The following is a 22,540-nucleotide window of genomic DNA, read 5'->3' as shown; positions in this document are numbered from 1 at the left end:
TACAAGTTTAATCTATTCATATCTTGACGATTTATGTACCATGACCACAGAAAACATATGTAGGTACAAAGCCATGACGCTTGGTGGTACCTACGCCTTTGTCGACAGTGTGGTAACTTGCCACGCCGGTGCCACCATCGTCCTTACATGGTTTACATATAAAAGTAGCCTTCCGTTCTTGGCGACCGCGACCTGCGACCGCGAGACCTACTGCTTAGTATGAATTTATATGGAGCACTAGCGGACGCCCGCGACTTCGTCTGCGTAAAAATAGATGTCAACTTTCAACCCCTATTTCACATCCTTCCTTCTATTTATATTTTTGCAAGCTTAATAACGCATACCTAATAAATAGTCCACTAATCATTTTACATTTACAAATGTACCTAGAAAAATGAAGGACTTTCCATACAAACTTTCTACCCCTACTTCGCCCGTTTCTGATTTTATTTTCGTATTATAGTCTCAAAAAAGCACAGTTTTATTTAAATTCATTTAGTGGTTTCAGCGTGATGCCCGGTCAAACAAAGGCAGACAGACAGACAAAAAATAACATACTGTAAAGGGCAAATCATATCTCCATAATATCTATGTGATTATTAAATAATTTATTTTGATAAGGATTAAAGTTTAGCAGTATAAATAATGACGTAAACCTAAGTATATAAAATTAATATTTTTTAAAACACTAAAGGTGCTATATCTGCTAAAATATAGAAGATAGATATATGGTGTCGCGGACTTTTTTGTAGATCTTTCAAAGGTACATAAAGCCTCTATACATTGCTTTCAATTTTACACAACGGATAAAGCAGCGCATGCGAATAAGTCTGTTTATGATGAATTTCGGTTCGACCTGTATGACAAAAACTATGATAACTCTGCTAATATGTACGATACCTATATAAAATAGCCTATAGCACTCCTCGATAACGTAGCATTCTACTGGTGAAAGAATTTTTGAAATCGGATCAGCAGTTCTGAAGATTACCCCATTTAAAGAATGTTACAAACTTACAAACTTTACCTCTTTATATTATTAAGTATAGACTAAACAAAGCCCGATACCGCGTCGCGCGACCACTTTTGTTTAGTGCTTCATATACAGCAGTAGGTCGCGTAGTCGCAGGTCGCGGTCGCCAAGAACGCAAGTCTAACTTTACGCCACCTATGGTAGAAACTATGAGCTATGAGCTGCTAAAGTTTCACCTTTTCGGCCTCCGTGGCGCAGTGGTATGCGCTGTGGATTTACTTGACGGAGGTCCTGGGTTCGATCCCCAGTTGGGCCGATTGAAGTTTTCTTAATTAGTACAGGTCTGGCTGGTGGGACGGTGGGAGGGTTTGAACGTGGTTAGTTACCACCTTACCAACCCGACAGAGACGTACCGCCAAGCGCTTTAGCGTTCTGGTACGATGTCGTATAGAAACCGAAAGGGCTGTGGATTTTCATCCTCCTCCTAACAAGTTAGCCCGCTTCCATCTTAGATTGCATCATCACTTACCATCAGGTGACATTGTAGTCAAGGGCTGACTTGTAAAGTCAGCAGTCAGCAACAGTTGGGACCTATTAAATAATGTAGAAGAAAATCATTCCAATATCTAAGGTCCCGACTGTTTTCTAATTGCTTTCTACACTTCTGGACTGAGCTTGTTTTTTTTCTTTTCAGTTTTTTTATACTTTATACAGTCGGGTTTTTTTATTTGTTTAATTAATTTATTTATTTCACACTTTTTAGTTACGATAGATGGTTAATTTCGAATTTATTTTTTACGTTTATTACAAAGTACGATAATTTATACGTCCAACCGAGGTTAAGCAAATATTCAAAAAATTCTACGGAACGCTCGGTGGGCAAATCCGACTCGCATTTAGCCGATTTTTATAATTAATATATTTAATTTAGTATATTTTATAGCTTCACTTCACTAATCTGCTCGCACCTATAGTCATCCGCCTCGCGGACTTTGTATAGACAACTAATAAATAACGTTTTTCTAATTGTAGTTTTTTTTAATTATGCCCATGATATACCTTTTTAGAATCCTCACAAATTTTGATACCCATATTGCAATATTAGAAAAAAAAAATTTTCACCTCGAGTCTACAGCGTCTCACAGTCGTTTTATTATTATTTTTTTATTTTCACCTATCTAAAAACACTCGGGTTATTGAGACAAATCTAACGATATCCTAATTAATCCGTTCAGTGGTTTGGAAGATATGAGCTAATAAAGAATATTACATACATACATACATATAAGATACGCGCGAAAAACATAACCCTTCTTGCAGTCGGGTAAAAAAGGAGGATAGGTTCTCATTTCGACTGCATGTTTTTTTATATATATTTTTTAGACTTTAATTAACGTAATTTCGTTGATATAAAATCATGTTCATTCATCATCATCATTATCACCCCATATTCGGCTCACTGCTGAGCTCGAGTCTCCTTTAGGAATGAGAGGGCTTAGGCCAAATAGTCCACCACGCGGGCCCAATGCGGTTTCGCAGACATCACAAAAGCAGAAAATTAAGAAAATTCTCTGGTATGCAGGTTTTCTCACGATGTTTTCAATTATCCGTGAAAATGCATGCCTCGGACCGGATTCGAACCTACCCTCCGAAATCTGAGTAGACGCCATATCCACTGGGCTATCACGGCTTCCATGTAGATGATCGCAAATCAGTGTACCTAGTGTTTTTCAGATAGCATGGGTAGGGTGACAGTCGCATGTATGACGTTCATAATACGTACTATTATCTTAAATCGCGGCAAACTTTCAAGAGTGAAACGAACTGTCACCCGCACCATCCTACATGAACAGAACTGTAGTAGCCCATATTTTTTTTTTATTCTCTACAAGTTAGCCCTTGACTACAATCTCACCTGATAGTATGTGACGATGCAATCTAAGAGACAAGCGGCCTTACTTGTTAGGAGGAGGATGAAAATCCACACCCCTTTCGGTTTCTACACGACATCGTACCGGAACGCTAAATCGCTTGGCGGTACGTCTTTGTCGGTAGGGTGATAACTAGCCACGGCCGAAGCCTCCCACCAGCCAGACCTGGACCAATTAAGAAAACCTCAATCGGCCCAGCTGGGGATCGAACCCAGGACCTCTGTCTTGTAAATCCACCGCGCATACCACTGCGCCACGGAGGTCGTCAATAAAAACATCTACATAATAAACACATATTATGTAGGTAGATACACACTGTACACTGCTGATCTTACTTAGTAAACCTTAACCGATAATGGTTAACCATACCAAACAATAAAAAAAACCAAAGAAGAACACTTCGCAGAGCATACAAAAAAACTTATATACCTACCTAGAGCAGTGCTGTGCCATTCTGTCTCTCAAAACGTTTTTATTAAATGCAAGCTTAGAGGAAAATCATAAAGTGTTAAGAATTATTTAGATGACAATACCTAATAAACCTAAAAAATATTTTTTTTAAAAACCCCCGAAGGTCATGAAATTATTAACTTCACTCTCGATCAAGTCATCAATATTCTCTTTCATTGCGCTTCCATTTGAGAATATACAATACCGTCTTTACCATAAGGGCATACGGGGCCCGTGCCCAGGGCCCCCATTATCAGGGGGGGCCCGAAGGTCAGACTATTCAATATCTTTCAAAATATTGAGACCTAATAGAAGATTTTGCTCAACAAAAATCCCAAATGTAACCTTTATCGTAATCGTAACCAAAAAACCAACAGAATTCTAAGATCATTAATGACATAATATAATATCATACTGTATTTAATTACCTATAATTTAATACTTAGTAAAAAAGTGTTAGTTCGCTATTTTTACTTTCCAAAAGGGCCCCAAATTCTAGTGTGCCCAAGGGGCCCCAGCCTAGTTTAACACGGCATATTTGCAGACATTCGGTTGTTCTTCCCCACTTTCACCCCCACAACTTTTAAACGGCTCAGCTGATTTTCATCAAACATGTCTAAGAACACTCACACACAAGTCGCGTCATCCGCTCGGGGGCTATAGTGCCACGGACAGACAGACTCGTCATTCTTTTTGAGTCAAAAATGCTTGGCATTGAATTGCACTATACGATTGTACCTACTTTAGTTCTTGACAAATTTGTAAAATGGTGATAAATAAAAAATAAACCCTGGCTGAGTTGTGGGCTGTTCTGACTTCTCGGACCAAGGCGCTTTGGAACCCTCATATCTTTAATTTTAAGTTTTCGACCAATTATTATCACCATTATCTAATAATATTAATATTCTGACGCCCTTTCCCCTCGCCCGCATATCATAAACGTAATGTATGTAATATAAATACATTTTGTCCTAGGTTTCATGTTCTACTATCGGGCGCCCGCGACTTCGTCCGCGTGAAACCCTACCCCTTACCTGTACCCTAAGTAATTTATGTCAGTCTTATTGCGGCTAACATACCTACATATATTGCGTTATTTTAGTAGGCATTGATGTATCAGCCTGTAGACTATTTACGTGCCACCCTGTAAAATCGATTTTTTATTTTACTTACGTGCCGGAATATTGTTGTCGTAGGTATCTATTAGAATAAAACGTACCTAGGTACGATAAATAAGTAAAATTGCAAGTTACCGTAATAAGTACATTTGCGCTAAGTATACTAGCGTGTCACAAAGTAGATATAGACGGACGCATTCTTTATGACGTGTCCTAAATAAGTCGCATTTGCAGGTGTCTCTACGCGAAGGGTAGGTGGTAGAATCTTTACAAATAGTCAACTGACGTGTCAAAAGTGCTTGTAAACTGAGCCTACTTGAAATAAATGATTTTTGATTTTGGGTATAGGAACATAATAATATGTTCGCCTTTATAGAGTCGTTTCGCCTACATCTACTGATTCTTGCCTTCGGGCCCCATCAGGCGATGCTTCTGCGCTCACCCAAAACCTCCCGGTGACGTCACTCGATTAAGGACACAAAAAAAATATTACGGCCGAATTGAGTAACCTCCTTCTTTTTTTGAAGTCGGGTAAAAACAACTCTCTCTATAATTTTATTCTCATTCGATTCTTTTAATAACATAGATTGATTGCCTAGCGGCGCACGGCGGGAGACCTATTCTTAATCTATAAGTTGGATTAATTTTTCAGTTGTGTGCATTTTAAAAAATAAAATATCACGTACCTATCTTAAATGGTGAAGCATAACATCGTGAGGAAAGCTGCATACCAGAGAATTTTCTTAATTCTCCTAATTCTCTACGTGTGTGAAATCTGCCAATCCTCATTGGGCCAGCGTGGTGGACTATTGGCCTAACCCCTCTTATTCTGAGAGGAGACTCGAGCTCAGCAGTGAACCGAATATGGGTTGATAACGAATAGTTTTTACATTTCCTAATCACAGAACTCGACATTGTAGACAATATTTAGGTATTATTTGTCTAAATAACTTTCGTTGTTTACAATGCAACTAAATGAAATTAAGTAAATTGGCTAAATCTGTCCGCCTTAGTTTTGACGCACTAGTGCCATATCTTTAGTACAAAATATCGTTGGTCAAATCTAAAATTTTGTGTTGCGCAGCATAACTCACGATGTACGTAAACGTCATACATTGCATCCGACTATACCTAATTGCATGAACTAATAGGCTAGACGTTTCTATGAAGCGCTAAGCTAGGTATCGACAAGTTAAAACCCTTACAAGTCTAGATTTACATGTAGTACATGTATGTATGTACTTGGAGCCTTGAATAAAATTACTTATAATAAATCAGTAGAGAGGTCAATTCTGTACATGAAATATATTTCAAAAATAACTATATGGGGCTGATTAGTGATCAATACTGATGCCAAAAATACAAGTAAAATTTTTGTCTGTCTGTCTTTTGTCTGTATGTTCGTTATAGAAACAAAAACTACTCGAATCCAGGCATGCAATTACACCTCCGATCCCAACACCGATTGCAGATCTAGACGTCCGAAAAACGTCCTTTACGATCCTGACGACGACTTATCGACCAAAAATGTGTCCCAGGCAACACAAACACAAGCTATACAGCGTCTTTGCCGGCGCAGCTGAGGTCTTCGATATCTGACGTCACCCTGACGTGGGTTTTGTTTATCCACGATCTCGGGGACGCCCAGACTGATACACTCAGGCCAAAACACCCTTCCAGAATGGTCCTCTAAGCCAAGGTTCGAGTCTCAGAAGAGGCACCTTTATGGAGAAGTTCCTTCGCTCTTGTGCAGGCTTAAAACCACCCGGTGAAGCAGCTCAAATTCCATTATGGAGCCTACGACACTTACACAATCAGAAAAGAAAATAACTCTCCTCATCAATCTAGGGTACTTATTGATCAGACTAAACCAATTTTTTTTCTTAACATAAATTGATTGTCGAGCGGCGCGCGACCTAATTTCAATTTATGAGTTTGATTAAGGTCAAGCACACAATATTACACCCCCTCTCATTCTGAGAGGAGACTCGACCTCAGCAGTGAGCCGAATATGGGTTGATAACGAACACAATATTATATCAGTCCGGCAAAGGATCGATGCCGCATCAACTTCAGCCGTTATATTCCTTGCATGAAAGTAAATGTAGAGGGTAAAGATTTTATACTATAGTATAGGTAGGTATGTCACTAGTGCGTCGGTCGGAGGCTAAGGGTTCATTTACACGAGCGCCAACTGACCGACGACCGCAGTCGACTGCCGCCGAGACGTCGCTGACTGCAGTCGGCGACCGTCGTCGCCCGCCGCCGATTGTCGCCGACTGCAGTCGTCGGTAGCAGCTGCCGCTCGTGTAAATGAACACTAACAAAGAGCGCGTAATGGCAAGCGTCCACAGATCCGCATCGTATGTGTCGGACGCATGCACAATGCTCAGTGGAGTAGCTGAGTTCGGATTACTTTTTGCGGTGATTTTGTTGGCACGTAACATAATATCTATAGTACAAAATATCGTTGTGTCGCCGGGCTAAAGCTGAAGGCCCACGATGCGTTGCGGCGCCGCAACGTTGTTAAGTCGCAGCGGCGCCGTCCGGCGGACAGTCTGTTATAAAGTAATGTTGTGACGTATAAACAACTGAGCGGTGCGGCTGCGACGTCGCGACGCATTCACCCCTCCCCGCCTCGTCTCAGTGGTTGTAAGTCCGGTGCGGCGCCGGAGCGCATCGTGTGACATGCCACATGACGTCTATGTAAGACGACGCAACGACACCGCTCCGGCGCCGCACCGTCGCCAACCACGCGCTTACGTCTCTTCTTGCACACCTACTCACCGGTCCGCCTATCGCCCAGCTGTACGGAGTCGACGCCTGGTTGACGTCGAGCCAATACAGTTACGATCACTTTCAGGGTTGGTATTGCATGCTATGACACTAAAGTATATTTTGAATCCAACATGTAGAGAGGTCAATTCTGTACATGAAATATACGAGGGGTGTTCAAAAAGTAAGGTGACTTCAATTTTCACGGGCAACGTACATTCGATTATCGATTTTTTGTTGTTGTGTTGCTACACATCTCCCGAACTTATGTTCAGAGTATCAAATATTCAGCATAGTTTGTTTTTGACAGATAAAAAGGTAAGAGGTATTCTGTTGTGCTATTCTGTTGTGCTGCGGCGATTTTCTATTATTATAAATAAATTAATAAAACCCGACTGCCTAAAGTATAAAAAACTGAAACGAAAAAAAACAAGCTCAGTCCAGAAGTGTAGAAAGCAATTAGAAAACAGTCGGGACCTTAGATATTGGATAGAATGATTTTCTTCTACATTATTTATTAGGTCCCGATAATAATAGGATTTTAATGAAACTTACTTCGGGCGGACGAAGTCGCGGTAATGTAAAAATAAAAACTTATTATTTTATAATTCCTACAGGATACCGTGAGATACAATTAGTAGCCTGGGTACAAGCTCTTAGTCAAAAGTTTCCGGGTATGAAATAGAAATAAAATTAAAAAAAAAAGAATCAGCCGACTTCAAAAACTTAAAAGCGTATTCACTAAACTAATAAACGAAAAACAACAATTAACATCATATTATGTTTTATCTGCTGATCAATTTGAAATCAGTATTTTTTTTTTCGTTTTTAGGGTTTTGTAGTCCACAAGAAACCCTTATAGTTTCGCCATGTCCGTCTGTCTGTCCGTCCGCGGTTTAGCGCAGACTATTACTACTAGAAAGCCTTAAATTAGCATTTATGTACCTACATTAAAAATGTGAACAAAGTAATAAAATAAAATCTTAAAAAATATTATATTTTTATTTTAGGGTCAAAAAGTACCCTGTGTTTTGCTCCAAGGTCCTATTTACCATTATACCATTACATTATACGGTTATTATACGGCCATTGAGCCGTGAAAAGGTAACAGACATACAGACAAATTCCGTTGTTGAAAATATAAATAAAATGTTGTCAGTAAGATAAAAACTAGAAAGCTGAAATTGGTATGTATAATAATTACGTCCTGAGTAAAAGATAATTTAAAAAAAAGAAAAATTTGGGTTGTTTCCTTACATACAAAGTGACGATCAATTTTTTATCGCCTATCCCATGGTTGAGTGTCGTTATCGGTATTTTTGTGCATTACTTATGGGATTAAACTGCTCATTTATCTACGGAACCCTATACTGCGCGTGGCCCGGCACGCACTTGACCGGTTTATTAGTTTACTGGGTACGTTGTTATGTTTTTGAAGTCGGTTGATTTTTTTTTAATTTTGTTATTTTTCCATTTTTAGTATAAGTAGGTACATATTACGTGTAAAAAGTTACATACAAAATTTACCCTACAATTTTTTGTAAATCATTTCTTACTGGTTCATAATCATAAATATCATAAATGTAGCTTTTTATTGATAAAAGCTAATATAGATGCAAGAAAAAAAATGCAGGCAGCAAACGCAGGTGTATGTTGCCCTAACTGGAGTCATGTTAAAACCTTGGAAGCGATAGAGTTTCAAACAAATTATTGAGTAGGTAGACCACACGACGAATCGCGTCATTTCTAGAATTTAAACTAAAATTCCGTCTCAAATTGATTAATAGTTGTATAATGTACAACATCGATCTTAATTAGGTATTATTTTTGTAGGAAATGAACATTTTGGCATAATGAACCGTATGATGTAACCCCAAAATAGGTAGCTACTGTAAACTGTGATGATGACTGAGTACTTCCCTCGACTGTCCTTCGTCTTCATAATCAAATCCTTCTAGATGTAAAGTTCTCATAAATACAAATTTATCAAGCCCAAACACCTGACAACTGCGTCTGACCTTCAGTAAATTACAGTGCTTTACAATACTTAATGAAAACAATAAAGACCGCACAAGTCGCCACGATTTTTGATAGGTCCCCTCGATTTCTCCCATTGATCGATCTTGACAGATGAGTATGGTGATACCTGGAGAGTATATACCCTTCCAAATAAAAAATAATTTTCCAAATCGGTTCAGGCGTCTTCAAGTAATCGGTAACCATACATAAAAGATTCCGTTTTTAAAGTCGGTTAATAAATTTGATTTTGAAAAACGAGTTTAATGCTGCCAATCACCCTCTTATAGGACTTAATGCCAGTGCCATCAAGACTTACAAGAGGGCGATAAAAAAGCTCGTATCTCACGCGTAAAACGCATTGGAAATAAATTAGCGGCGTATCCTAGTGGTACCAAAGCATTTTTAGTTCTTAGCCAAGTCTACAGAAACGAACTTTTGTCGACCATCGTTGCCGCCTCTGCTAAGACCTGACGGATCATTAGTTATTACTGCAACTGAAATGGCAAACCTAGCCCTTTATTTTGCTAATAATTCAGTATTAGACGCTGGGAATACTTATCACCCTAACCTCTCTACAGTAGCGACTCTGGACCCAAGGTGCATATCCCGCAAAAGGGGAGCAGTTCTAAGAGCAATCGTATCTCTGGACGTGAATAAAGCAAGTGGTCCTGGTGGTATCCCGGCAAGTGCTGGATTATTGTGCTAACGAATTCTCTCCTATTTTTACACGTTTTTATCGTCTCTCGCAAAGAACATTTTTCCTGAAGTAGTTAGTTCCTAAAACCTGGAAGACTGCAAGTGTGCAATCTGTACCAACGGAAGGAAGTGGTGCCGACCTATAAAAAGGCTTATCTCAATCTTGTGTAAGAGCATGGAAAGAATAATAAATTCCAAGCTCCGTAATAATAAATTCCTTGAGTGGATCTCCTCAGATTTGGGTTTTGCCAAAATAGGTGTAGGTACTTGTGTATGCCACTCATATTTGAAGTATAGACATGGAGATGCCCTTGCTATGCTCTAGTCTAGACATATCAAAAACATTAGACAAATTCCGTCATTATAGCCTTATCGGCAAGCTTCCAGCTTATTGACAACCACCAAGCTCATGACTGAATAACTGAATTCTTGAGTGAACGATCTTTCAGACTCGTAACTGATGGCTGCTCATTGGATCTAATGGCTGTTACCGCCGTAGTTCCTCAAGGATCTGTTCTTTCTGCATTTTCTTTTTTTAATGCTTAATAATGACTGTTGAAACCAGGAATCCTTGGTTATGCATGTAACAGCATAGTAATGGAAAAATATTTGTACGGACCTTGCGTCGGTGGAAATGAACTCAGAGAGGCAAGAGGGTTGCTCGTTTGAACTCTACCCTAAAGGAAATCTCAGGATGGTGTGACGCATAGGGGGATGCCCACTGGCCAAGTAACAGAAAGTTTTTAACGAACGATTTTTAAAAAACAACCTTTGCTTGTCTCCATTGGGGACAAATTATAGATAAATTCAATGCAACTGAAACGCTGGTGTGTTTACTAATAGCAAAACGGTTTTTTTTCCATTGGGTGTCGATATTGCGGCTAGCTTCAACTTCGGGCGATCCATAAAATTTAAAGCCAAGACCGCTGCCAAATAAATTGGTATATTCAAGAAGATGAAGCAGTGCTTCAGCGTCCGGTCCGGTCGTGCATGGAATACTGCAGCCATCTTTTTGACGGCTCGGCAACACACCAGTTAGCTGCTTTGGAACCTGTGGATCGCCGAACCAGAAGACTCATTGCCGAAAGGTTGAAGGAAGATTCGCAACTTCTGGAGAAACTTCAAAGCCTCGAACATCGACGGAAAGTGGCCAGTTTGTTGGTTTTTTATAGATTGAATAAATATTAAACGTCATACTACCTTCGCACCACAACACACGGGGTGGGTTTTCTTCCCAATGTCGTTGCTATCCTTAGGATCCGTTTTAGGTTTGGATTGCCGTTCCCAAATCTGATTCTTAAAACTTGGGTACGAACTCTTGTGCCAGTTTTTAGAATCAGATTTAGGAAGGGCATTTTTTGATTATGCATCATCTAGACATGCGTGTCTCATCTTAGACTAAACACTACACTTTGCATCAGGTGATATATACCCTATCTCGTATAAAATAACGAAATCATTTCTCCGTGGTCAGGTCTTCCAGACAATTAGTTTCACGGAAACCCTTAGCTACATTTAAAGTAAGATCTTTAATTATTAATTGACGAAGGTTTGCCACAAAGTTTGCTGTGTACATAATCATATTGCATGTTTATTAATTAATTAATCATAGTGGTCCTTTTTACTAGTCCAAAGTAACGTCTGCCGCCAATCATTATTTTATTATTATTAGTAAAGGCGCAATTAAATTTGTCTGACGTGTCGTGTCGTGACGCACCAGAACAGAATTGGTATCATTTTGTATGGGACACATCAGAAGCCATCCAAACGAAGCCAGTAAACGTTGCCACATGTATGATACCGTTTCTGTTCTGATGCGTCTCGACACGTCAGACAAATATAATTCCGCCATAATAAATTGAACTATTCTGGTATAATCCGTGAAAAATTGACGAATCCGTGGAACGAAGTTTCCGCATCTGTACTTGTACGTCTCCTGATGCTGCTTTTAGGGGTGAAACGTGCGTAAAGAATAAATAGAAACTGCGAGGTAATCGACTAATTAGTTTGATGTATAGGCGCGTATGTGTATATTGACCAAGCTAAAAGCTTTCGAATCTTCCATCCAGTCAATAGGTAAGACATGCATGAATAGATCGTTTAGATTTGGCGGAAATAATTCTTACCACTCCGAAACACACCTAGGTCCTACAAAGAAATTATCAATTTAGCTTGAGTTTTGTTTTATCTTATTTAATCCTTACTCATTTTGTATATCAAGAAATAGAAGACAAAGGTAATGTAAAGTACGAGAAACGTTGCGAATCAACAGCTGCTCACACGGTTGTTTTCGATGTTTTCGAACCTGTGGCACAGTTGTGTACCCATGATAAATTTTAGGGAAGTCATTGTCATCTCATTTTATTTTGCTTGCTGAAGTTATATGTTACCGAGAGCTTATTATCTAGATCTAACATCTCCATATAGATCTATCAATCTATTTTTTTTTTTACTTGAATTATACGTTCGTAACATTTCTTTCGAAGTATTTAGTCTCCTATCCAAGGCATATTGTTTGGGCAGACCGCTGACAGGCTCGACGACGAAGCGAAGATATGGTGGATTGGCTACGCGATGTGGTGGATATCACAGTGCGGGCATGACCATCCCGTAAAGTGTCGCGGCCGATTTCAAAATACATCCTCGAGAAATAACGCCGCACTCAGTGTGATTTCTCGAGTATTTTGAAACAAGATGTCAAAGGACCCTCGACCTCATTATCTTATCCTATACTGCACCACTAGGCTAACCACTGACAACGAGACAGTCGCGAGTGTGGCCTCGACTTGTGGGGCACGACACGACAGCTTTGTGGCATATTCGGGATTAAACTAGTACATTACAAATTACAATTGCTGTTTACGACCCGCCAGCGTCGCATCGGTTTATTCCCCGTGGTCCCTGCGCCGTAGTCCCTGCAGGGACCACGGGGAATAAATTCCCCGTGGTCCCTGCGAGACATATAATACTGCCGAATTAAAAATATGTAGTGATCAATGTTATATTCGATTTATTTTCAATAAATCGAGAATACTTTTAACGTCATCGGGAATACGTTTAACGTATTTTTATTGATTAAATTTATCTTATTAACCGACTTCAAAAAATGAGGTTATCAAAAAAATCTCACAAAATACTCTCTACGTACGTTTCAATTACGACTTTGCAATTGCACGTTGTAGAGTCAACATCTCCTGAGGATGCTCCGGTTTCGGGGTGAAACGTACGTAGAGAGTATTTTGTCGGACCTGGGTGACGTTGTCGCATGGGTTCGCCGAATTTTCGCGGATGATAGCAAAATAAATAAATCATTATATAATCATGAAAGAAAATAATTAAAAAAATATACGTGTAGAATTGATAACCTCCTTTTTTGAAGTCGGTTAATAAGATAGATTTAATCAATAAAAATACGTTAAACGTATTCCCGATTAATAAAACATAAAAAAACATACGTGTTTCTACACGTATGTGTGATTTTTTTGATAACCTCATTTTTTGAAGTCGGTTAATAAGATAAATTTAATCAATAAAAATACGTTAAACGTATTCCCGATGACGTTAAAAGTATTCTCGATTTATTGAAAATAAATCGAATATAACATTGATCACTACATATTTTTAATTCGGCAGTATTATATGTCTCGCAGGGACCACGGGGAATTTATTCCCCGTGGTCCCTGCAGGGACTACGGCGCAGGGACCACGGGGAATAAACCGTCGCATCGCCATTGCCGTCCGGTCTCGTTTCCCCAAACCGATAGTTAAATGAAGGCATATCCTGGCTGAAGCCTGAAGGTACATCCAATAATATCATTAGATCCTTTGCATTATATTATTTTACAGGTCACTTTATGTAATAGTGAAAATGAGTTTTCGTCTCATCGGCTGCGTTTGTGTTCATTTTCTGCTGCAGCGAAATAGCATTTTAAAAATATATATTTTTTAATTCAGACTAGGTGTGTATTTTTATAGAAGTAGCAAGCGGACGCCCGCGACTTTGTCCGCCCTTATACCTCTTTAATCCGGCCCTATCGCAGAATCCGTTCTTAGTGGATACCTACTAACTATAAACTACATCCCTGCCAAATTTCAGCTTTGTACATCAAGCGGTTTTCGAGATTCACATTGCTAGAAGCTTTTTTCATAAGAGCAAGGTCCTTTGAGCTCTATTCATTGAATTATTTATTCAAGTTAGCTCTAACTTTGACTTCATCTCACCTGTGTAGTTTACTGTCGTAAGTTTAAGAATATTAATTTGTAGATAGTATCTATCAGTCTTCATTTTTAAGACCTCACTAACTACCCTCATCACCAGATATTATGCATCCCCTGTTGCACATAGGCCTCTATGTATTCAGCTTCAACCCTATTTATTTTTGGCACTCTGTAACCAACACATTCCACCCAGTTTCCGAAGGTTGTCAGTCGACCTATTTGGGCCCTAAACTCAGCCTGCAAAGACGTGGTATCCGCTCAAATATCTCAAGACTACAACGATCATCGGTCGTCCAATAGACATGATCAGCCCATTGCCACTTTAGGGTACTAATCCTGAGTACTATACTATGAGATACTACGAGTATGTCGGATATTTTAGTTCTTTGGCTAATCACTTCCTTCCGGAACTTATTCTACCTAGCCTCGCTATCAGTGTCCACGTTTCGGCACAGTAAGTCATGTCAGGTTTAGGCGACGAGAAGACCCGGCGAAGTGCTGAGCCTCGTAGTAGTAACTGGTCGTAGTATAAATTGAACCAAAAAGCTTATTAAAAGATAAAAATGCAATCCAAAGTTTTCGAGATGTTACAAGATAGGTACTTCCACTTCGGTCAAAGGGAGATTAGTCCGGCAATATAGGTAATAATGGCGGATTGATGTCCTTGCATTTTTTGGGGATAAATTTGGGAAAAAATATCTATTAACTTCAGTGAAATAAAAGTGAATTCGTAGATATGAAAATTCAAAATTATTAAGAAAACTTATATTATTTTCCTATATTTAGACCAGGCCTAAAGGCTTTACACCGTTAGTAGCTTTGAAGTTTAACTTTGAATGTTCCAGTTCCAGCCGACCATCACAGTCAGTGATGGTCGGCTAATGACAGACTTTCAATAAGACTCACAAATAACCGGTTTTTTTTTCATTTATCTATCCTTCTATACTTATAATATAAATAAAGATTATGAGGGTATAGGGGATAATATCGGAATCTACTGAACCGCTTTTGAAAATTCTTTCCTTAAATACCTTATGAAAGCCACGATATTTGAGTGTGTTAGGCCTCTTTTCCATTACACGGTTGTTCAAACGTACGGTGTGTAAGCCGTACGGTTGAAAAAACGTGCTAGCTTGTACATGATACGGCAAAATCACCGCGCGAGACATTGGTAAGTACTGGCTAGTAGCGCTTTTTACTCGGGCTGTGTAGGACGTGCTGCGTCATGAATTTTCTTACGAAAAAAAAGATTATAGTTGCTTATTACATATATAGGAAAAAGAAAATAGAAAAAAAAGGGAAGTAAGGTTTTGGATACATCCGATTTTAGAAAAAAAGGGAGGAATATGGCGCGTTTCATACACTTGTCAAGAATCAATTGAGAGAAGATGAAGACAAGTTTTACAATTATTTTAGAATGCAGAAAACTACATTCGACAACTTGCTCCAAAAATTATCCCAGGAACTAAAACATCAAGATACTTTTATGCGAGAGAGTATATCGCCCGCAGAAAGATTGGCTGTAACTCTGAGGTAAGTAGGTACAAAATTAAATGACATATTTTAGTTTAAAATTGTTTATTGCACACAAACAAAATTATTACATGTAATTGAATTTTAATAATTATTAATTTAAGAACAAGTAAATCAAAAAATACACTACGCTGAAAATGCTACTCAAGTGCGGTACTAAAATCGAATTCGTCTTCAATAGAAACTTGAGAATCTGCCGAGATACTTTCCGCATTTACACTATGCACAGATAATTGTGATTCGGGTCGGTAGTGGATTGGCTCTAAACCAGAACCGTGTCCAAAATCATGAGAAGACGTCTGTGGACGACTTATTCCATAGCCCGATCTAGCAGCTGTAGAATATCCATATGTTGACGATTGCGCATTTGAGGATGCTGTACCACTTAAATATCCTTGATGGCCTTGATCCCATTGGTTTCTTGATGTAGGTATATACTGAGTACACTGTCTTTGTTGAATATTTTTAATTATTGAAATTACTTGAAACTGAAAGTCTATCATATTTTCATCACTGAACTTGTCAACTGTATCAGCGATTCCCATAAAAAAGTTCATACTACGGCTTTTCTTTTTCTCATCTCGTTCTGCTGAATCCATAAACTTCATAAACCTAATGTCAACTTCACTTAGTTCATTTTTTCTTTTTTTTTTAGCCCTTTGCGTCTCACTCCGTTCAGTGTATCCCGAGCTTGATTGATTCGGGACTGCACTATCAAAATTTTCATTACTGAGGCTAGAATCATGAACATGTTCAGTCATGTTAGAATCGGTCTTGCGATGCTCAACATTTTTTTTTAGGAACATCATTTCATCATAGAACATATATTTTCTTATTTTTTTTGCTGAAGAACCAGACTTACATTCTTTAATTTTTTTGTCATATTTTATCCAGCTATCTTTCATATTGGTCCACTTCTTCATCACCATTTGCCCTGAAAATAAATAAATAATAATTATTAAATTCAAAATTTATAAAAACCCCCGACCTAAACTGAATCGACCCCGACCTAAAATGGGGTTTTAGTATTTGAACCTGAACCGTTTTGTTTTATATTTCAGGTATCTAGCAACAGGAGATACCTTTACTGACCTATACTACAGCTATAGAATTGGAATAAAAACCATAAGTTGCATCGTACGTGAAGTATGCCTACATTTGGTTAGAACTGTATAAAGAATATATGAAAATGCCATCTAAAGAAGACTGGCTGCACTGACACATTGCAAGCAAATTTCAAGAATCTTCCAACTTCCCGCTGTGCTTAGGAGCGGTCGATGGAAAACACATCAGACTTATTGAGCCAATTGATAGTGGCTCGATGTTTTTAAATTACAAACATTTTTTTTCTATAGTTTTGATGGCAGTAGTAGATAGCGATTACAACTTTATATTTGTTGACGTTGGCGCCTACGGAAAGGAGTGTGTTTAAAGAGACCCCATTTTGGAAAAATTTAACAAACAACGGATTAAATCTACCCGATGCAACACGTTTGCCTGGAATTGACTACGATTTGCCATATGTGTTCATTGCGGACGAAGCCTTTGCTTTGCATTATCACTTGCTTCGTCCATTTGGTGGTCATCAGCTTGATCAATTAAAACGTACATTTAACTACAGACTCACCAGAGCGCGAAGATTTGTTGAATGTGCGTTTGGCATTTTATCCAATAAATGGCGAATTTTTCACCGGCCAATGAATGTGTCCATCGATTTGGCAGTTGATATTGTGAAAACATGTGTTTTGCAAAATTTTATACATAAGCAGGAAAACTTTCAGTTTCACAATGCGAGTGAAAATGAGTCCACCCTTGATTCAGAATCGGAACTAATCCAGTTACCTATCACGAATGCAGTTCGCGGAAGTTTGGCGGCTAATGAAGTTCGCAACAGATTTGCACAATATTTTGTATCTAACGAAGGTCGCCTCTCCTATCAAAACAACTATGCATAAGTAAAAAGTTAATAATTAAATATCTGTAACTTACCAAACTTGTTTTTCTCATCACCACTTAAATCTTCAAATGTGGGCTGGAAATGAATAAATATTTCTTTCCAGGAATCATATTTAAGCCGCTTATTTTTATAATCGTCGATGGTCTTATCCCATATTACAGGCCTTTCTTGAATCAACGTAATTAATAATTCTTGATTTATGTTCATTTTATAATAAAATCGCGAAACAGCGTATATAAGCGGTCACGAATCCGTGCGTACGTCCGGCACCGTCGACACACCCCGATAGACTGCCATACAACACTGGTGAAAATCACGCCGTGCGTAGACGCGGCGCGCCGAGGGGCAGTCACGGCGCACGCGGCCGCGGCGCCGTGCCTTGGCGCCACCGTGCATGTCGACAAGCTCATATAGTGATCCATACCACACTGACGACCGTGCCTACACGCGGCGAATTAACCGTAGATTTTCACGGCGAGAAACCGTGTAATGGAAAAGAGGCCTTAGGTTACATTTTATTCCCGTATTCCTACCGAAACATGGGTGAGATTGCGGTAAAGATAAATAATAACGCTTTTTCAACGTCCAGTGAAGTGAAGTTGGAAGGTTTATGGTAGATAATAAATACTACATAACTAAAAGTGAAGATTTGAAAGCGATAATATGGTCATCATGTACCTAAAAGTCTAAAACGTATCTGTCTTCGATACCACCTCCCACGAATTACACCAATAAATAAGTAGGATTGCTTCTTCAACGCAAAGTTGATGATTAATTACATTGAAAGTTTGGTATGAAGATTTTTTGCAGGTTAAAAGTTTTATGACTCTATCATAAAACTTTTAACCTGCAAAAAATCTTGATGAATAAATAATAGGTTTCTAAAACTGTGCAAGATTTTGACCATGTTCCTAATAGTCTATAACGTCTCTGCTTTCGTTGGTCTGCCAGTCGGATGAAGTTCCAGTTATATTGAAGGTAGAAAGACGCTTTACAAGTTATTTAAAGTCGTGAACAATAAATAGATAACAAACTGCGAAAGATATTGTGAAAGAATTTGGTCCAGTACCTCTAATAGTCTAAAACGTATCTGCCTGCGATGGTCCGCGCACCACCTACCATTAGAATTGAAGCTACTAAATAAGGAGGAACGTCTCAACTCCAATCGGATGATCAGTTAGTTGCACTGAAGGTAGAGTTGCTTTGCAGGTTACAAGTTAAATGAAGACAGTGAAAAATTTTGTGAGAGAATTCAACAAAGTACTTAATAGTCTTAAACGTATCTGCCCTCGATGATCCGCGCTCTCTCGCACGCTCATATCTTATCACACCATTTACTAATAAACAGTAACGCCTCTTCAACAGCAAACGGATGATCAGTCGAATTGGCGGTATATATTGCTTTAGATTTTGTAGATACACGAAGTCTTTTTAAATATCTAAATCAGCGAAAGCTTTGGGAGAGAATTATCTAAATAATAAGTAGAAGTACCTAATACTTGAAAATGTGTACACCTTCGATGGTCCGCACCCTCGCACCTCCATCTCCTATTAAAGCTGACAAGTAGTAACGCCATCTCAACGACAATTTGATGATCATTCCCGTTTAAGGTGGAAAGTTGTTTTGCAATGTGTTGTGGTAGATAGTCATAAATGGTTGAAATCTAAAACTGCGGAACCGGCGACCCTCGAATCAGCATCCCTCTGGCTATCGGGGCTGGCGACGGCCGTTCACTTACCTGTCCATGCCAAGACATAGACAAACCAAGTTATATGGCTTCCCCAACGTCACAGTCATATGGGTTCAATCGTGGGTGAGCAAAAACCTTGCTCTTAGTGTATCCGTGCAGAGGTATAAATTTTTATCAGTCTAGGGCTTGGTTAACGAAGAAGTTTTTAAATTTTTTTCATCTGGACAGATTCTTGCTAGGCAACAGTCTTATTGCCTAGTGTAAACAAATAATAGGAGAATCGCTTTTCTAAACTCTTCGGTCATCACGTTAGTAAATACTTATACGAATTTCGCCATTTGGCTTTTATGGCAAGTGTCCAAACATATAAGGTGTTATTGAGCCTTATGTAGTTTCTACGCACAACAGCCAACTACAGATAATCCATGGATTCATCATGCAGGTGCCGAGTCCATCGTGTCTTTTGATTGGAGAATCCACAGATTGTTAAAATATTTGTCTCTCAAGTGTGGAAAAACCCCAGAAAAGAAGTAGTTATGTAATCATGAGACTACAAAAGAACAGTAGGTATAGAAGGTATTTCTTGCATAATTCATTTTCAGGCATATAAGAATAGTATGATAGAAATATAATTTCTCAGCACTTTAGAAAATATGATCCAACCAGAATTAATAACTACAACACTAATTATTTCAAATGAATTTTGGATACTTAACTAACTAATTATACCTTTTTGTATTCAAAATCAATATTTTTTACTTACCTTTTGAACATCATTCAGATGAAATGAGTCGTTTTGTATTACTATATTCTTATTCAATACCAGATATAAAAATACATACTTCAAGTAAAGTGACTATTACTACTAATTTTACTTTACCATTTGAAATAATTATGGATTTTTAGTATTGTCTGAGATTTTAGAGATCAGTAGGCATAAAATGAATCCAATAATAATAGGCCAAATTAAAATTATCACTCACTGTTGTTACTATGGTATAAAAGAGTGAGATATTTTTGATGCCATGTTATTGTTCCACAGTATGCCTTTTTAACCTCATGAGATATTGTGGTGCACATAAGCCTACAGATTTTTTTGATGAGTATAAAAAAGCTTTTGTCCAAGATTGTATTTTTGCATTTGCCAGATAATTATGTAGTATCCATGATGTACGTAGGTATAAAGACAACTGAATTTGTAGTTCCTTTATTTGTAAATAAATAATTATAAATAATGCATTCTACTAAAGCTAGTGAGATCCAAACAGTAAAGTTTTCTAAGAAATGTCTTCTTAGAAATATTACTGCACTTTTGAGTGATTGTTGCAATGATTACAAGAATTTCTCACTATCAGATTTTTATACATAGAAACTTGGTAGAGATTTACTAAAAGAAATATAAAAGCAGCCAGCTAAAATAATTGTTTTCATTGCAAATATTTCACTGCATCATTATGAGAAAAAGATTTTCTTAAAAACATTATTATATATTCCCTCATCTGTTTTGTAATACATTTTTTTATTTGTAGAGCTTTTGTGAAATTTTGATAAGTTGGAACTTGGAACAAATCTGAGATTTTGTTGTATAGTAGGTGTTCAAACAATAATTCATAAAATTTATATTTACTATTCAAAATCATAAATTCTTCAAATGTTAGGTGCTAAGCAGGATATAGACAAAGTGTAGTAGTGACAATAAGTTTAGTGATCTCATTTTTTTAAACTATATTAAACCTAACTCAACTTGCAATGTTTCTCAACAAACAGATTAGAAATGAAGGTGCATGCCATTTCATACCTAATTTATATTAAACTAGCGGACATCCATGACTTCATCCACGTGAAAACCTACTCCTAACCTAAGTATCTATGTCCATCTGCTGGTCCTAAGCTATCTCTCCACCAATTTTCAGTCAAATCGGTCCAGCCGTTCTTGAGTTATAAACAGAGTAACTAACACAATTGTTTTAAGCTTATTAGATTTCATTTTCATGAATTTAGGAAAAAGTAAGGTAATTATTATTAGATGTGATATGACTATATTTTATACCTTCATTTATAATTGGTTTGTTGATAAAAATTAGCTTTAGTACACCAACTTTAACTCGCCAACAAAATTTTTAAAACTTTATTAGCAAGTTAACACCTGGCCTACTAGTAAAATGGGCCAATCTATGAACCATTTGAAAAATTTTACTCGAGAAGCTTGTTTGATTCATTTATCAATATCATTTGGTTTGGTGTTATTTTTTTAACTTTCCCTATTCTGTATAACTTGTTTTCTTCTCATTACTTACCTACCAACTGTATACTTACTAAGCATGTTTGAACTATAGCACAAAATTTCAGATTTGTCAAGTAACTCTACAAATATATTTTCAGTATTTTTTTGGTATGTTTTTGTATATTTTAAGGTCTGTACTTTATTTGTAGTATAGCTACCTGAACGCAATGAACGCATCTCCAAGCTCGCCGCCTACGATGTGAACGCCGCCCTCCGGGATAGAGAGGCCTCGGAAGTAATTCCTAATGTCAAGAGCATTAGCCGACCAAGGTAGGTTCTGTAGTCTTATGATGACACTCATGTTTGCACCGAGTTCCTAGAAAATAGAGGGAATGCTGGTCCATTTTTTGTGGGTTTTAAGGAATGTGATAAATATGAAAAATTGTGTACTGGTACCTAACCTTGATTGAAATGAACTCATAAACACTTTATTAGTCTTCATGTATAGATAGAAACAAAGTGTAAATGTAAATGTTAAAATTAAGACAATGTTTTTTATTTGCATTTCATGTACATGAACATAGATTCGGTACGAAAATCAATGCCAACAAATAATTATTGTAACTATCATAATATTTTTCTCTGATAAGTACTTAAATAATAATCTCACATATATATCGTATACATTCATGCGATTGCTCATGATTAAAACTTTCGTGACTTCCTGTGAAGACTTACGTGGCCTTAGCTAAAGCATTATTACGACGGACTTACCTACAAATATCCTAAAATTTTAACTTTAAACACTTTCTACAAATAATATAACATATTTATGCACGATTTAATCACGAAATTCTTAGAGAGCACATGAGAAATTTTAAAATAACAGAGTACTTTATCCCACACTAAAAAGCGAAAACAAAATGGCGAAATGCGAATCACGAATGGGATTGGC

General features: G+C 37.8%; 1 protein-coding gene across 1 annotated transcript in view; it reads right to left on the bottom strand.

Moving 5' to 3' along the window:
• Positions 1-22,540, bottom strand: part of LOC112046004 (RNA-binding protein 12) — a 26,481-nt gene extending 3,941 nt beyond the window's left edge. The window contains exons 1-2 of the mRNA XM_052883087.1: positions 22,360-22,540; positions 21,804-21,961 (exon numbers count right to left, since the gene is read on the bottom strand). Of these exons, the coding sequence (XP_052739047.1) occupies positions 21,804-21,946 (143 nt within the window). The 5' untranslated portion in view covers positions 21,947-21,961; positions 22,360-22,540. The remainder of the gene's footprint in view (positions 1-21,803; positions 21,962-22,359) is intronic.

The sequence above is a fragment of the Bicyclus anynana genome, chromosome 8, assembly GCF_947172395.1.
Source record: "Bicyclus anynana chromosome 8, ilBicAnyn1.1, whole genome shotgun sequence".
NCBI classification, from domain to species: Eukaryota; Metazoa; Arthropoda; class Insecta; order Lepidoptera; family Nymphalidae; genus Bicyclus; species Bicyclus anynana.
Note: the sequence above shows the minus strand (reverse complement) of the source record. Positions and strands in the feature narration are given on the sequence as shown.